We start from the raw sequence: 15473 nt of genomic DNA on the forward strand, positions 1-15473 counted from the left end.
GTCACATAGGTGACTGAAAAGTATTTCATTACTAGCAGGATACAACTCTTTGAGATACAATTTTACTTATGGAAAGGCATAAAGGAAAAGTCTGTTTGCTGGGATCTTTCCAGCTCCTGTGAAAAAGGCATAGCCACAATACCCACACTTATCTAACCTTTCTTTCATAAAGGCAGAGTCAAAGGAGAGCATCACTATCTTAGATGTGTTAATCAAGTATCTACAAAAAACTGTTAATTCAAGACTGAGGGAAAGAAAAGAACAGAGCAATATCTTATTATTTAAGAACATTAAGAATAGGCCATCATGGTCTGACAAGAAATTTATCCTTAAGTAGCAAAAAGGAATTCAGTACGAAATCTATCCACCTACAACCTTCATCTAGATGACGTATCTGAAGCAACCTACAAAACTGGAAGTTGCACTGTCTCTCCTAAGAGTGAATGCTCTCCAGCCCATGGCTGTGGGTCTCAGGAGAACAGGCAAACGAACTGAAATCCAACAGCAATCTATGTTGTGTGAGGTGCTAAGCCTGGTAATGTTGAAAGGGAGTCAGAAAATTTGCCCAAAAGCAGCACAGACAAGCTTCTAAACGGGACTCTATCTGCTTTCCCACCTTTTACCTCGCATAGAACATAGTACCAAGTACAGACAGAGAATGCTCAAACATTTAATGACTGAGAAGCAGAAAATGCTATACGGTAAACGTTAATTAAAAAAAAAAAAGCCTGAATATCCCCAAACTGAAAGAATTCAAATTAATTTCTGTCTTTAAATGAGCCTTGACTTACCCCAAATTCTTCCTCCAATGGTTTAAGAAAGGTAAATTTCTCAGCCCTCTTTCCCCCTCCTCCACGAATAAAGGGGGAATGAGGGCAAAGAGATACAAACTACAGAATGACCCAGAGACAAGAAGATGTTCTCAAACAAAATTTATCCTCCAGACACTAGGAATCCAATTTAAAATTCCCCTATTTCTTGCCGAGATATAGGACATCATGGAAGACATGGAGTCAAGGCACAGACCTCTAAACCTGCTATCTGATACAACCACTTTTAAAAAATCCCAGCTCCAAGTTACAGTGGAAAAGCAGTTCTAGAATGGGGAGGGAATATATATACATAATTAGGCTGCCTAAGTGAACAAAATGTGAATAAAATCTCACAGGACAAAGGTACAACTGGGTACTGCTGAGAGAGGGGCAGACATGAAAAAGCATCAGGCCTTTTCCCCTTGCTTTGAAAAGATAAGATGACTCCATAGAATACCCAATATTCCTGACCAAAGCACTGAAGACAGAACACGATGAAGAAGGAAGAAGAGCAAAATAAAGCAGAATGCACAGAAACATACCTAAAAGTTGTAATTTCTAAGCAAATCTTAAGTATCATTGTAGGTCATATTTTTATTATCTTGGAAGACAGAAATAAATGGAACTTAAAATGCAGAGAAAAAAACTGACCTGTATTTCAAGCTGTAAAATGATGACAAAACAGAAAACTGGGTTTTTTGATATTCCAGAAATATATGATAAATTTCACCAAACTAAGAAACAGTACCTCTCAAGATCAGGAAAGATGAAAGATGAAAGATGTCCTTCCCTTTAAATTGAGCTGCTCTCCCAAAGTTTAATTAACAAAAGAAAGTGTTAACAAGATTTAACATGTAAACAAAGAATGACGCCAGCCTTCCTTAGAACACTTAAATGTGAAATTCTCTCTCAGAAAGCCTCCAGTTCTCAAAGTTTTCTCTTACCCCCTCTGATAAAGATCCCACATTTGCCACTCAATAAAAAGCTCAGTAAAATAATTTCAATTCTGCAAAGCGAACAGGGTCAAAATTACTCAAGACAAACGCATCTTCAGAGCCATCAAAGAAGTCATTTATACCATCAGGAAAGTCACAAAACCAAAACAAACAGCAAACCCATTGTAGAGAAAAACTCAGCTACTGTTCGGACAACACAGAATCTATTTCAGGCTGCATAAAACATAACAAGCAAAATAAATCCAAGGTACAAGCAAAATCCCACTGCCTCCTCTTTTGTTCCAGGCACAATGTAACAAGGGCAGCCTGTCTGGGGCTCTGCTCCTGCTGATACAGTATTGCTGCTTAAATCTCCCTCCTCAAGGTCACAGCCAATTTCAGCTCTGGAATAAAAGGCAGATAGTGGCAGCGATGGTTTGGGTTATCACTGGCAGAAAAGCAGAGTGTAAAAGTTTATGAGCTCATCAGGATTGTTGTACCATTACATCAGAGGCAATTATAAATGGCCAAGAGCAGGAGATGGGGAGCCAATCAGATCACAGATAGGATGTCAACCTAAGACCAACTGTCTCCTGGCTTTGACAGAAGGATTTTACCTCCATAATTCAAATCCCAAACCAAAGCAATCTGCACTTACTACTCCAATCACTCAGCTGTTTACCAGCACTTCCAGGGAGAAGCCCAGGCCACTGGGCCGACGGAGACTAAGACAGGAGACGACCTGGGCTGCCCAGGGTGAACCGAAGCCGGGCTCTAGCTGCTCCCAAGCAGGCCCCTGCCCTCCCTCGAGGTCCCCCCGAGCCCGAGGGGCCCCCTCCTTGAAAGCACAGATGGGGACCGGCCTAGAGGAAGGTAGGGAGGGCAGAGAGAAGCGGCAGGTGAGCAAAGAACTGTTCACTCAACTCCCGACCTCCGAGGGCTGCCTACACCCCTAACCTGAGCCCCCAACACCCCCTCACCCCGGGCCGGGCCCTTTTCCCGCACACCCGGCTCCGCACCCCTCTGAAGACCCCCTGGAGCTGGAAGGGACCCGGGGAGGAGGAGGAGGGGAGCAGACACCTCAAGGAAAGCCCCACACAAAGGCTGAAGGAGGGAAAGAGAGGACGGCAGACGGGCAGCCATTTTAAGAGAGAAAGAGCGAGACAATGGCAGCTCCCCAGCAGTGGGGGCCCCAGACTGGGGGTAGCCCACGGCCGTGGCCCGCTCCCCGCCGCCGCCATCCACTCCCAGGACCCCCCCGCCCCACTCGCCACAGCCCCCCCTACCCCACCAGCCGTGTTACCTGCGGGGTCCGGGCGAGCGGCTGCCCCCCGCCGCCGCTGCTCCCAGGGCTCATGGGCGCGTGGTGGCTCCTTTGTTGGGCCCCTCCCGAGGCGGCCGCGGCCGCCGCCGCCGCAGCAGCAGCAGCCCCCCAGCACTGAGAGGCCATGTCCGCCGGGCCCTTGCCGGCGCCCCCGTCCTGGGGCCCGCCGCCGTAGTCGCCCCCGGGGTAGCCCTGGTAGCCCCGGGCCGAGCTGGGCGACGTGAGCAGTTGGTTGAGGGTGGGGGTGGCGGTGGGCTGGGGGGTTCCCCCTGCGGCCGCTGAGGGGCCGCCTCCCCCCATGGCCCCGAAGCGCTGCTGAGCGAAGGACGAAGACGACGAGGAGGCGGAGGCGCTGGAGGAGGGAGGCGGCTTGGAGCCGGCGGCCGCCGCCGCCGCCGCGCCGGAGCCCGGAGTGCCACCTCTCGGGGAGCTCAGCGCGTAGGCCTGGGGGGGCGGGGGGTAGGCGCTGCGGTTGGGGTAGTAGGAGTTGTACTGGTGGTTGGGGAAGCCGTGGTCGTGCGAGTTCTGCTGGGGCCCCGCGTAGGGCTCCAGGCCCCCGCCGCCGCCGCCGCTCTGCAGCGCTGCCAGGCCAGGGCTTTGTTGTCCGCCATGTTGTTGGTGGAAGACGGCGGCCGCGGCGGCGGCGACGGCAGACGGGCTCCGGCCGTAGGGTTGCCCGAAGCCGTAGGCTGGGGGCGGCAAGGCGGCCGCGGCTGAGTGAGGAGGCGCCCCCACCCCGTCGCTGCTGCCGCCGCCACCGCCGCCGGGCGGCTCCGTGAGGTTATTGTTCAGGGCGGGCCTAGGGCCCGCGTTCCCGTTCGAGTTCTTCAGGTCCGGCTCCGCGCCGGGCCCGCCGGCTCCGCCGCCGCCGCCACCCCCATTGCTCTCGGCCCCGTCCTGCAGCTCCTTTCCCAGTGGCTGCGGCGGCCCCACGGCGGGGCCCTCGCTTTCCTGCCCGGCGGCTGCCTTCATTTCCCCGCGCTCCGCCGCGACCGCCGCCGCCGCCTCGCCCCCCGCCTCCTCCCGCTGCTGCTGCTGCTGCTGCTCCGCTTTCTTCAGCTCCGAGGGCGGCGGCGGCGGGTTGCCCAGGCTGCTGGCGGCGGCGGGGGCGACCTGCGCGGCCATGATCCCCGCTGTCTCGTCCGCGGAGAGACCCGGCCCTGTCTTCGTCTTCTCTCACCCCCCTCCCACCCCACCCCGCCCCGGGGCCGAGTCCCCCCGGGCTTCCCTCCCCACCCGCCCGGGCGGGCCTCGCGGGGCTCCGCGGCTTTTGCGCTGCGCTCGCTCGCTCGCTCGCTCGCTCGCTCCTCTCCCCCCCGCCCCGCCGGCTCAGGCTCCGGGCTGGCGGCGGCGGCGGAGGAGGAGGAGGCGGCGGCGGCGGCCGAGGCGCCGGCGGCTCAGCTGCTCCCGGCTCTGTAAGCTCGGGACCCGGCTCTCCCGGCTCATTCCCCCCCAAGCCCTTGCCTGGGAATGAGGGGGGCGGTGGAGGCTCCGCTCCCCAGGGCCTGGCCCCGCTGTGACTCTCCGCTTTCTGCTGCCGGAGAAAGGAGGGAGGGAGGGAGGGGAGGGAGGGAGGCGAGGGGGAGGGGGCGGGGAGGGAGGGAGGGAGCGGGGGGAGGGGGACCCGGGACGGGCGGGCTGGAGGGCGCGCGGCAGCAGCCCGGGCGCCGGCAGGCAGAGTCGGAGCGTGGGCCGGGCCGGGCGCCCTGCCTCCCCTCCCCGGCCGCGGCGCCGGGCCGAGGCTGCTGCGCGGCGGCGAGCGGGCGAGCGGGCGGGCGGCCGGACTGAGCGGCTAGAGCGCCCCACTCTCCTCCGAGTCCCCCTCACTCCGACACGAGGCTCAGCACTGCCATTTTACCCAGCGCCGTCGCGGCCGCCTGGCAAACCCGGAACGGAGCGCGGAGCGGGGCGCAGGCCGTGGAACGGACTCGCTCCCTTCCCCTCACAAAGGAGGAGGGGAGAGAACCAGCCGCGGCGGCGGCAGCGGCGGCGGCAAGCGCTCTGCCGCTCTCGCTCGGCAGCGCCGCCGCCGAAGGCTTCGGGGAAAACCCGGCCCGGAGCTCGCGCCTCTCCGGAGCCTGCGCGCCGCCTCCCTCCTGGCCTCCCTATCCAGGTCGGTCCCCTTCGCGCCGCGGGCAGCGTGAACTTTACTCGCGGCTGCAAAATTGGCCTGAGCCCGAGACCGCGGCCGCCTCGGCCCAGGCCTGACCCCCCCTGGCAGCGGGCCTGGTCTCTTGGCCGCTACTTAGCATCTCCGCGGCACTTTTCCTTCTTCAAAGCCTTTTGCAGACCTGCTCCAAAGACCCAGCTGAGCTTTACGTTGTATCCTCTTTGCAAGCTGCATGGAATGACAGATCATTGTTTCAGACTTTCCGTTTTCCCACTCTCTGCCCTCATTAGCCGGTCCTCACAGGCCCTGGGGGCACGAAGTTCCTGATCCCCATTTTACAGACTCATAAGATAGCGAAGGGGACCGGCCTATCACTTAGCCTATCACTTACAAAGACAAGGGCAGTGGAGGGTGACTTTAAAAAGTAGCAGAGTCCCCAGTGCTGCCCCTGTCTACTTAGCGTTAGAAATAATAGTAATAAAAAGAAAAGTGGTGCCATATACAACAGTGGGATCAGAACATCAGAATGGGTTTGAGATCCAAGCTGGTCATCTCAACCGATATAAAATGGTCACCCCTGAAGATATTTTGGGGACATATGACCGCCTTCTTGGAGGAAGACACAAGCCCCACCTTTGCCCACAATGACCAAGGTCCCGTCTCCAAAGACAGTACCTGTAAGACTGTAACAGACCACAGAAGAGACTCCAGGGACTGGTGGAACCTGAGTGTTCAAAGGAACCTCTGCCGAAGAGGGATGACCAAATAGAGGGAACCGTTTTCTCCTTAAAAAGAGAGAAAAGGTGCAGTCTAACACCTCACTCAGAAAACAGATGCAGCCTAAATTTGTTTTTCTATCCTTCATTGTAAGGAATCATTAAAGTTTACTGTTACATTCTAAGAGATGCTGAGTGAACTGGAGGTATACACAGAAAATTCTAGATTCACAGGCTCCACCACATCTCAGCAGCAGCCTTGTCCTCTGACTGACTTAGAATGCTCTGACATGACAGGCTACACAGGCCAGAAGGGATACCGGCTTCTCACGAAGCCCAGGGCTGCCTTGAGAGATGCTAGGTCAGCTAGTCATTAGACACCAGGGTTTCATCCCCACTTAAATATTGTAAATAGATGCTTCATGGCCACAGAACCATTACCTTAGAATTTCCAGATTCCGCAGGCCCCTGGAGTTTTTTTGGCTGTGCCACTCACTGGCCACTGAATAATTCCCCAAACCTGAACTCATTCTTAACCCCCAGAAAACCTAATATCATCTTACACTAAAAAGGCACAAACTTCTTAAGACTCTAAGAGTGGTGTTTTCTTCGCCTCAAGCCAAGAACCAAACCAGCCTACCAGAAACTGACTGACTGGAATGGACCAGTGCCCTCCTTTCATTCACAGTCCTCAGGGGCAACAACTCTCCTGGTGCATCAGGTCCTAGAAACCAAATTATAGGCTGCCTCAGAAATGGAGCTTGGCTATTTAATCAACTGCCTCTGAGCTGGCAAACAGTCCTGAGTCCTGCACACAAATGAAGAATTTTTTACATGCAATTACCCTGCCATTTCCTCAGAGCTGGAGTGTAATGAGAAACCTGGAGCCCAGTGAAAATCTGGAAGCCAGAATGAATTTGCCTCCAGAGGAAGCCCTCATCTCCCTTCTTCAATGGCTGTGAAATTTGGAAAATGCCAAAATCCCTTTCTGACACGTGGGCACGCTGTTTTGAAAACAGCCACCATCTTTATCTAGCAATAAAGTGCACAAAAATCTATCTACTTGGGTTGAAGGAGGTAATTTAGGATTTCCCCTTTCCCACCTTTTTTTTTTTCTTTTTTTTAATTTCAAATCCTTTAGGATCCACTTCCACGGCTACCTCTAGAGCCCACATCACTGTCCCAGGGACAGCCGAGTGGACGGGAACTTTCTTAGAAACTGGCCCATTAGCTTTCCCGAGGGGCAATGGCAGCGGGAAAGGGGGGGAGGGGAGGAGCTGGGCACGTGGCTGGCCCGAGCTCCAAGACCCTGGTTTGGGACTGTGGGTCCTCCAGTTGGTGGAGTTTTCTCCCCCACGGTCCCTGCCTTTTAACCCCACACCCTGGCAGCTCAGGAATCCCGGCGCAGATTGGAGAACTAGGACTAGGACAGCGCTACCCGCACGAAAGCTCCAGTGCCACCAACAGCCTGATGGCAAATATGGACTGAATCGTTGACATGGAAACCGGACTAAAGTCTCGCTGGCTCCCTCACGAGAGAGTTCTTATCGCCGTCCCCGACCGCACGGCACTTGGCAAACGTGGACTGGATCTCCGGCCCGGAGGATAAGGCGGAGTTTTCTGCGCGCAGCATTAACTCCCGCTGCTGCCGCAGCCAGGGAAGGGGGCAGGGCTGCCAGGACAAACCGACTGAAAATGGCAGAGGATGTGCTCTCATTTAATCTGGCTGCACGGTGTGCATGGATTGGGCCTGAGAGTAAGGGAGCAACCTATTAAAATCCACGCAGTCAACTGCAAAATGTGGAACCCAGGCCTGGAGGGTTTGCTAAGAGATGGTAGCGTTTGCAAGGTGGACCGCCTTTCCTTTCTGGCTATTTGCTTCCCCTAAGTGTCCGAAATACAAAATTCAATAAACAAAAGATTGGGCCCGGCTCTTTCTTTTCTACAATTTTTTTTTTTTTGAAGGAAAACGTTTAAGTCCAGGGACCCAAGTGAGGGTTTGTCTAGGTTCTGAACTAAGACCCGGGGAAATCGGATGGAGCGCCGGGTGGTGGCCCTGCACGCGTCTCCGTCGCGGCGAAGCAAGCAGACACCCAGCAGAGCTCTCCCGAGTGAGAACTGGAGCTGCGAGTTTGAGCAAAAGGGCAACTATGTCAGTTGACGGAAGCCAGAAGCAGAGCTCAAAGCCTGGCGTGGATTTCCGTCTGGAGCGGTCTGTTTCTTAAAGTTTGTAACTCCGTGTTCCGAAACAGCCCCAGTGGAGGCTTTGGGAGCAGTGTGAAAGTCTAGCACTACCATCTGACAGCGAGCTGCAAAACTTTGGGCTGCATATTAAGCGAGGAAAGTGGATTGAAGCAAGAGTCAAGGCAATTCATTATATTGCCGGCTTCCAGGCGGGAGCTGTAAGATACGAACTGGATCGCCACCGAGAAAAATGGAACGGAGTCCGAGTGGCGCTCTCAACAGACCCTGGTAAAATTGCCCTTGCCCAGCACCTAGAATTCCAGAGGAGCAAGTCCAGAGGTATCAAGCATGGTGGTGGCTCAACAACTGCTTGTCTCGATCCTTTTGCCATTCATTTTAAACTTTAAAATAAACAACTTGAAGGAATTTATCTTTCACAATAAGAAAGAACACATTTGGAGAAATGTTAATTTCTGAATGAGTCTTTTTTTTTTTCACCAGAAGAGGAGCCCTGCAAAGAAAACAAAAAACAAAAAACCTTAAGTATAAGTCAACTTGCTTTTTTTGTACCACTATAAAAAAGAATTAGCCTCACCATCACCTACCCCAAAACTGAAATGTAAAATAAAATAAAGGTCCAGGCTGATCTGGATTGTGGTAGATTTCAAACAAAGCAAGGACTCAGCGTCAATCTAACATGAGGAGAAAGGCACCAATTCTCTCACTAATATATTCATTCTCCTTATCCACCTGTCTCATTGGTGAGCTTGCTGACGATTCTTTTGCAGAAGATAGTGCAAAAGTATTAATACTAATTTAAGACAAACCATTGCAGACTGGAGTTTTATAAAACTACTAAGCATATCAGGAATTTGGGCATTTCTGCTGAGCCTCCTTGAAGGTTGACACAGAAACAGTGCATATACGAAAAACCTACTTACAAAGAAGTTTGAAAGCCACTTTATAGTCCATCAGAAGACACAGGACAGTTTTGTATTTAGCACTTACTACACAAAGCTGTTTTTAGATTTGGAGAACTAAACAACACACTAACTAACAACACACTCACAACACTACCAAAGAAAGATAAGGTCACCAGTTTTAATACTGAAGGCATTGCTCAGGAACAGGAAAAGTCTGTTTTCTTTGACTTCCCATATTAAACCAATACAGGGTGCTTTTGTTCTGCTTTATTCTTTAAAAACCAGTCTAGAACATTTCACACATGTAAAATGATTGTAAGGGAAATTTTTGAAAGTTGAGAATGAAGAAGAATATCAGAAAGAAAATCAAATATTCTAGGTGGGTATTTATTTCAACCCTGATTGCACAGAGCTTTCTTACACTGCCATTTTACTGAGATAGGAGGAAAAAAAAGTCAGAGAGTGGGGAAGTTTCTCATAGCAACTCTGGAATGGATCTGGAATGGAGTCTTTTGCTCCAACACAAATCTGTAGAAGAGAGGTGGAAAGTAAAGGAAAAACCCAGTGAGCACGGACAAAATGGAATGAGGCAGGGCATACAGTCCTTTGAAACATGAAGGGGGGCTAAAGCAGCAAGTGTGCAACTCAGCCACCTCAAGAGAATACTCCAGCATGATCATCCCAGGCTTTTTATGTAAGCATCAGGGAAAAGCCAAAGGAACTTACAAGGCAGAAGGCAGGAAGTGAATGGCCTTTAAGGGAAAGCATTCCAACTAGCTTTAAGAGAGTGTAAATCCATCTATCCCTACGGAAAAATGGCTTCTTCCGAAGATGAGAGTGGACCGATTGAGAAGGTCTGCTGTGGAGTATTGTAGTAGCAGTGGTGTGGTACTCCAGTGAAATGCAGAACTTACCAGTGACACCAAGGGAAAGCTGCCAGGAAAAATTACAGTCAGTTTTGGCACTTTTCCAAATTATCACTTTCTGCCCTGAAATTTAACAACATTGAAATGAAGCTACAGAGGGGCTGGGGGTGGAAACGAGTAGGTTGGTTCCAATTGGCTCGGGTATGAGTGTGTTGTTGTTCTTCCAGTCTTGCTGTAGAGAGAACAGGAGACAAAAAGTAAAACAACCTGACACACTGCATCAAGCCTACCCAAAAGGCCATTTAAAAACTGAAATAATCACACACACACACACACACACACTCACGCACGCTCCTCTCCACCACAATGTATTTTGTTTAATAGAATCCATCCACAAACTCTGTTCAAGCAAAAGAATACATTATATCACACAACATTAGGTATGATTTTTGCCCCAGACACCGAGATCATGATATAAAATACCCATTTTTTAATGTGAGGTCACTTTTGACCTCAGAACAAAGTCCAAGAACTCATTTAAGTATTTTTTCCCCCAGGCAATGACAGTTAACTAAAAATATGGCAGTCTGCTCTACAAAACTTGGGAGTTCATGACTGATGTTGTTCTGCTTTAGTCCAGCTAAAGTTGGAAGTCCAACGTAGCTAGAAAAGAAGGATTCTAGTCGACTCTCACGTACTCTGGTTTTTTATGACTACAGCTGTGTTTTCAAGATGAAAACATAGGAGAACTCAGACACTACATAACCTTCCTAAGATATTCTCTAGGACTTCCCTAGTGGTGCAGTGGATAAGAATCCACCTGCCAGTGCAAGTCCATGAATATTCCACAAGCCACAGAGCAACTAAGCCCATGTCCCACAATTACTGAGCCCGTGTCCTGCAACTACTGAAGCCCCTGGGCCTGGAGCCTGTGCTCAGCCACAAGAAAAGCCACCGAGATGAGAAGCCCATGCACTGCACCAAAGAGTAACCCCTGCTTGCCACAACTAGAGAAAGTCCATGTGCGGCAATGAAGACCCAGCGCAACCAAAAATAAATAAGTAAATACATACAATTATTTTTTAAAGAAAGATATTTTCTAGGAAGACGCTTAGAGAGCTAAGGAGGTCACAACCTGATTGGCTACTGAAATTTTTAGTAATCCATTATGAGCACAAGTGGTAACTATTACAGGGAATTTAGGTAGAAACCATTTTATAAACTTCACCAAGGACACACAGTCTATACAATGAATATTCACCTTTCATGATGAAGCAACTTCACTCTATGTGCTTGCCCTTCTTCAGCAATCCTTGAGTTGCATGTGCTGTTCTGACCCAATTTCCACCCAAAAGGGTCTTCTATTTAGGCTCCAAATTCCTGTAAGTGTTTTATTTTTTCAACTAGAAATTAATATTATGACTATTGCCAATAATGTCAGTATAAAACCATATTTTAAACCACACTAAGTAACTTGTTCCTTGCTTTAACTGTCTCCTAGAATACTTATTTATGCTATCGTTGGCAGGAGACATTTCTGAAGTCCCACAATAAAATTCAGAGGAGAGCCCTGCCGTAGCAATGGTGCTAGGACTAAAGCAATAGCAAACAAGCAAACATGGTGAGCCATAACTGTTCACTGACATCACTTTTTAACTGCCTGTGAGTGATCTGCTAATTGGATATGAATTAGTTTAGTAAATACTTCACCACTGTATACACTGTACTATCTAACCTAGTCTTTCCCTGTATAAACATATATATACACAAATCCTGATCAGGACTAGGGTTATATCAAATACATTCTACACTTCCATTTCCCAAACTACTTGAAACAGAACAAAAACATGGATAAGAAGGAATTTACAGGAATGAGGTACTACAAAGACAACAAAAACTTTCTTAGAAGTGTAATTCTTAGGAGTGATTGGGGGTGGAAAGGGAAGACAAAAAGTTAAAGGAGAACAAACTACCTAATAATCAAGGCAAAGAGCCTACCTACAGTTTGAGAGTATCTCGTCATTGGAGTTAAAGGTCCAGACTTTCATTCTGTCAGATTTCCAAAAGGCTGTATCCATTTATAGACAGCAATGATCAAGATTTCAGACTCACAAAATCTAATCATGTGGACTATGTACACTCTGAAGCATCAGGGCACAGGTTTTCCATGAGTCAAATGACTGTCTTTTCACTGTGATGCTTTGAAACCAGTCTGGAAGTTTCCACTTTTTTTATTTTGGATGCCAATCCTCTCATTCAGTTTACAGTAAGTGGAAGGTTCTCTGACAGTTACCCTGCTGTGATGTACAACACTGTAATATACACTACTTTTGTTCATCCCGTAAACACCGTGTAGGATGATCTCTAACAGGAAAGATATTATCTACCTCCAAAACAGTATATACCTTTTTCCTTCAAAATTTATGAGTTTCTAACACTCAGAGCAAAATCCCTCATTTTGCAAGAATGTTGATGAATAAAGAGAAACAGGGAAAAACTTAAGACATGGTTATTCCCATTCTGTGGGGCCTTAAAGAGACTTTGGTGAGTACAAAGAAAATAGTGGATTTTAAAAGTACTTTGAGATCACTGGCCTAATTATCAAAGATATTAATATTACTAATGCTCTTACACTCAGGTTATATTTTAGTCATTTTTCCCCCAGAGGAGAAGAGAATGGAGATAATTCCTCTCCTCCTGCTCCTCCTCTGCTTCTGTCTTTCTGTTTCAGGGTCACATAGACTCTCACAATGGGCAATTGTACTTGGACTAAACGGCACAAAAATGTCCACAAGGCGCAATCTATGCCACACTGGCTGCACTCAGAGCTCAGGCTCCTGTACGTCACAGTGCTTATGCCTGTGATTCCTGTATAGATTGGAGTCCAGTCCTCCTAAGGCAGGTATGTGGAATTATGAGATATTTGTTTTACCTATTTGGCTGACTCTGGGTTTAGAATGGTCTTTGGCCTTTAACAAGAGAAACAACTGTCCACCAAAATGAATGGCTAAGATGCACCAAACCAAATAATGTCCTTAATTGGCCAGAGGAGAAAGGAAAGAACAGGTCGACTTAGAGTCCACCCCAGGGTAACTCTTCACCAGAACCCTGGTGCTAGATGAGGAAACAGGATGCAGACTTCCAACCTTTTGATCCTTGCTACTGAAGAGAAGAATTTGGTCATTAAGATCAATGTTTAGGGGGTTTTTCAAAATTAGTGACCTGGGAAATCCCCAGCCAGCAGCTAGCACTTCCTCACTCCATGAACACGTGACTGTCCCTTCCAGGGGGCTGGTGTTTCTAGTTCAGCCTTTCTGAGCCCCTCATGCAACAGTGACACAAAGCAGAACAGTTAACAGAAGAAATCCTAAATATTCAAAGCTGCACTGAAGAGGCAGAACCCCTTGTTTCCTTCTCCAAATTTGAAACTATGTTTTCAACATAATTCTCCATAAAACAAAAATTTTAATTTGTTTTTGACATCTCCAAAACCAGTTTTCTATTACAGCATTTACAAAAATTAGAGTGCTGTTTACCTTAAACTCTAAACATTTACCAGCTGACACCATTAGAGTCTTCTATAATTGAAAAAACAGAGAAGGAAACATATTTTTAAGTCTACATACTGCTTAGGTCTTCATATAGGTAATGCTGAGTACACAGTGATAGTAGGTGTTGGCAAGAGGCTAAATTTACAAAAAAAAAAAAAAAGAAGAAGAATTATTTATCACTAAGAAATGAATTTCGCTAATGCTTCATACCAGGAACTTTCCAGTGACAATTAGTATCTGCTACATATTCTTCCAAAAACCAGGAAAATCCAGGAGATAAAGTCAGCCTAAAAGTCAAAAGAATATAAAAACAAAAGAAAGCAAATTCACTGGGCAGCCTCCTCCTGCTGCTGCTGCTAAGTCACTTCAGTCATGTCCGACTCTGTGTGACCCCATAGACGGCAGCCCACCAGGCTCCCCCCATCCCTGGGATTCTCCAGGCAAGAACACTGAAGTGGGTTGCCATTTCCTTCTCCAATGCATGAAAGTGAAGAGTGAAAGTGAAGTTGCTCAGTTGTGCTGTGTGATTATGCTGTTGTTCAGTTGCCCAGTCGTGTCTGACTCTTAGCGACCCCATGGACTGCAGGGATTTTCCAGGCAAGAGTACTGTGGCCATTGCCTTCTCCGAGCCTCCTACTACTAACAATCAGATAGTAGCCCAAGTATAACATGGGAGAACAAGGCACCCGGGTGCTCACCTAATACTGTAGTCCATGGACCTCCCAGATCAGAGTACTACAAGAGGGAGAAGCAGCAGTCCTCACTCTGGCCCAAGTTGTGCGCCTGTGATGTCATGTCATTTGCAAGAATCCCTCTTCCATAGGGAGCTACTAAGAAGCAGCTCTGCTCTAAACCAGGATTTCCCGAATTGCCTCTCTCTGTAGGCTTCCCTGAGGACCAGGCATTAGAAGAACTTGCTTGCTGTACCTGTAAAGGAAAAGGAAAACAACAGAAGCCCTAAAGTGAAACTGAGTAACAGCTTGAAAATTCCTTTCCCCCAAAACAAAAGCCATTGTGGTTGAATTATTTCAGCTTTGCACTTGAGAATTGGGGAGACCAAAATTCCTTATTAAATTAAATATCCTGAACTTTTACTTTGAGTCTCTTAATATCAGAACCAATAATCTCCCCATACAAAAAAGAAAACACACATCTATGTATTAAAAATTATTTTCCATATGGATTTTACTAGAGTTCTAAACAACACCTTCTTCAAGCAGATAAAGAAAAATAATCTTAGAGAAGCATCTCCCACACAACTAAAATTTCAAGATTTAGGAGATTTAAAAGAAAATACAGAGTGTGCAGATGTGAAAAGGAAAGTGGGGTAGCTCTCTCACCTCACACAGATTTGATGACAACAATAGTGGTTATCTCAAGAGTGACTCACAAAAATCCGATGAGATAGGTATTAGTATTTCCATTCTATAAACAAATAAACTGAAACACAGATAGTTCAAGGCCATGACATTGGTAAATGATAGAGCCAGGATTCAAACCCAGCCCTCTTACAAATTCCAAATCCTGAACTTATCAATGAAAAACAGATCATGCTTGATTTCCCAGGCAAGAATATTGGAGTGGGTTGCCATTTCCTTCTCCAGGGGATCTTCCTGACCCAGGGATCAAATCCATGTCTCCCCTGTGTCTCCTGCATTGACAAGCGGGTTATTTACCACTGAGCCACCAGGGAAGCCCATAAAGAAAAAGATAGTAAACCCTATAATGTTAGTAACGTACTTTATTCAACATACCTGTATTAACTGTTGTTAGAAGCATCATATATATATTTTGCCTCTAACAAGTAAAAATGAGGCCAAAATAAAAAATTTACCTGGCATTTTAACTTCATACAGAGCAGACATACCACTGATCCCAATCCAAGAGTACATATAATTTCATGAAGTCTCTTAGAGTCTCTCTATTCGAAGTGTGGGGCTTCCCTGGTGGCTCAGCGGTAAAGAATCCGCTTGCCAGCAGGAGATGGGGTTTTTTTCCCTGGGTTGGGAAGATGCCCTGGAAAAGGAAACGGTGACTTATGAAGGACTTAGT

At 48.1% G+C, this 15473-nt stretch overlaps 1 protein-coding gene across 3 annotated transcripts in view; it reads right to left on the reverse strand.

Annotated features, from left to right (window-relative positions):
• Positions 1-4613, reverse strand: part of ARID1A (AT-rich interaction domain 1A) — a 68943-nt gene extending 64330 nt beyond the window's left edge. For all 3 annotated transcript variants that reach the window (XM_069574913.1, XM_069574911.1, XM_069574910.1), the window contains exon 1: positions 3051-4613. In XM_069574913.1, the coding sequence (XP_069431014.1) occupies positions 3051-4196 (1146 nt within the window). In that variant the 5' untranslated portion in view covers positions 4197-4613. The remainder of the gene's footprint in view (positions 1-3050) is intronic.
• Positions 4614-15473: the final 10860 nt, after the last annotated feature.

The sequence above is a fragment of the Ovis canadensis genome, chromosome 2 (assembly GCF_042477335.2).
Source record: "Ovis canadensis isolate MfBH-ARS-UI-01 breed Bighorn chromosome 2, ARS-UI_OviCan_v2, whole genome shotgun sequence".
Lineage (NCBI taxonomy): Eukaryota > Metazoa > Chordata > Mammalia > Artiodactyla > Bovidae > Ovis > Ovis canadensis.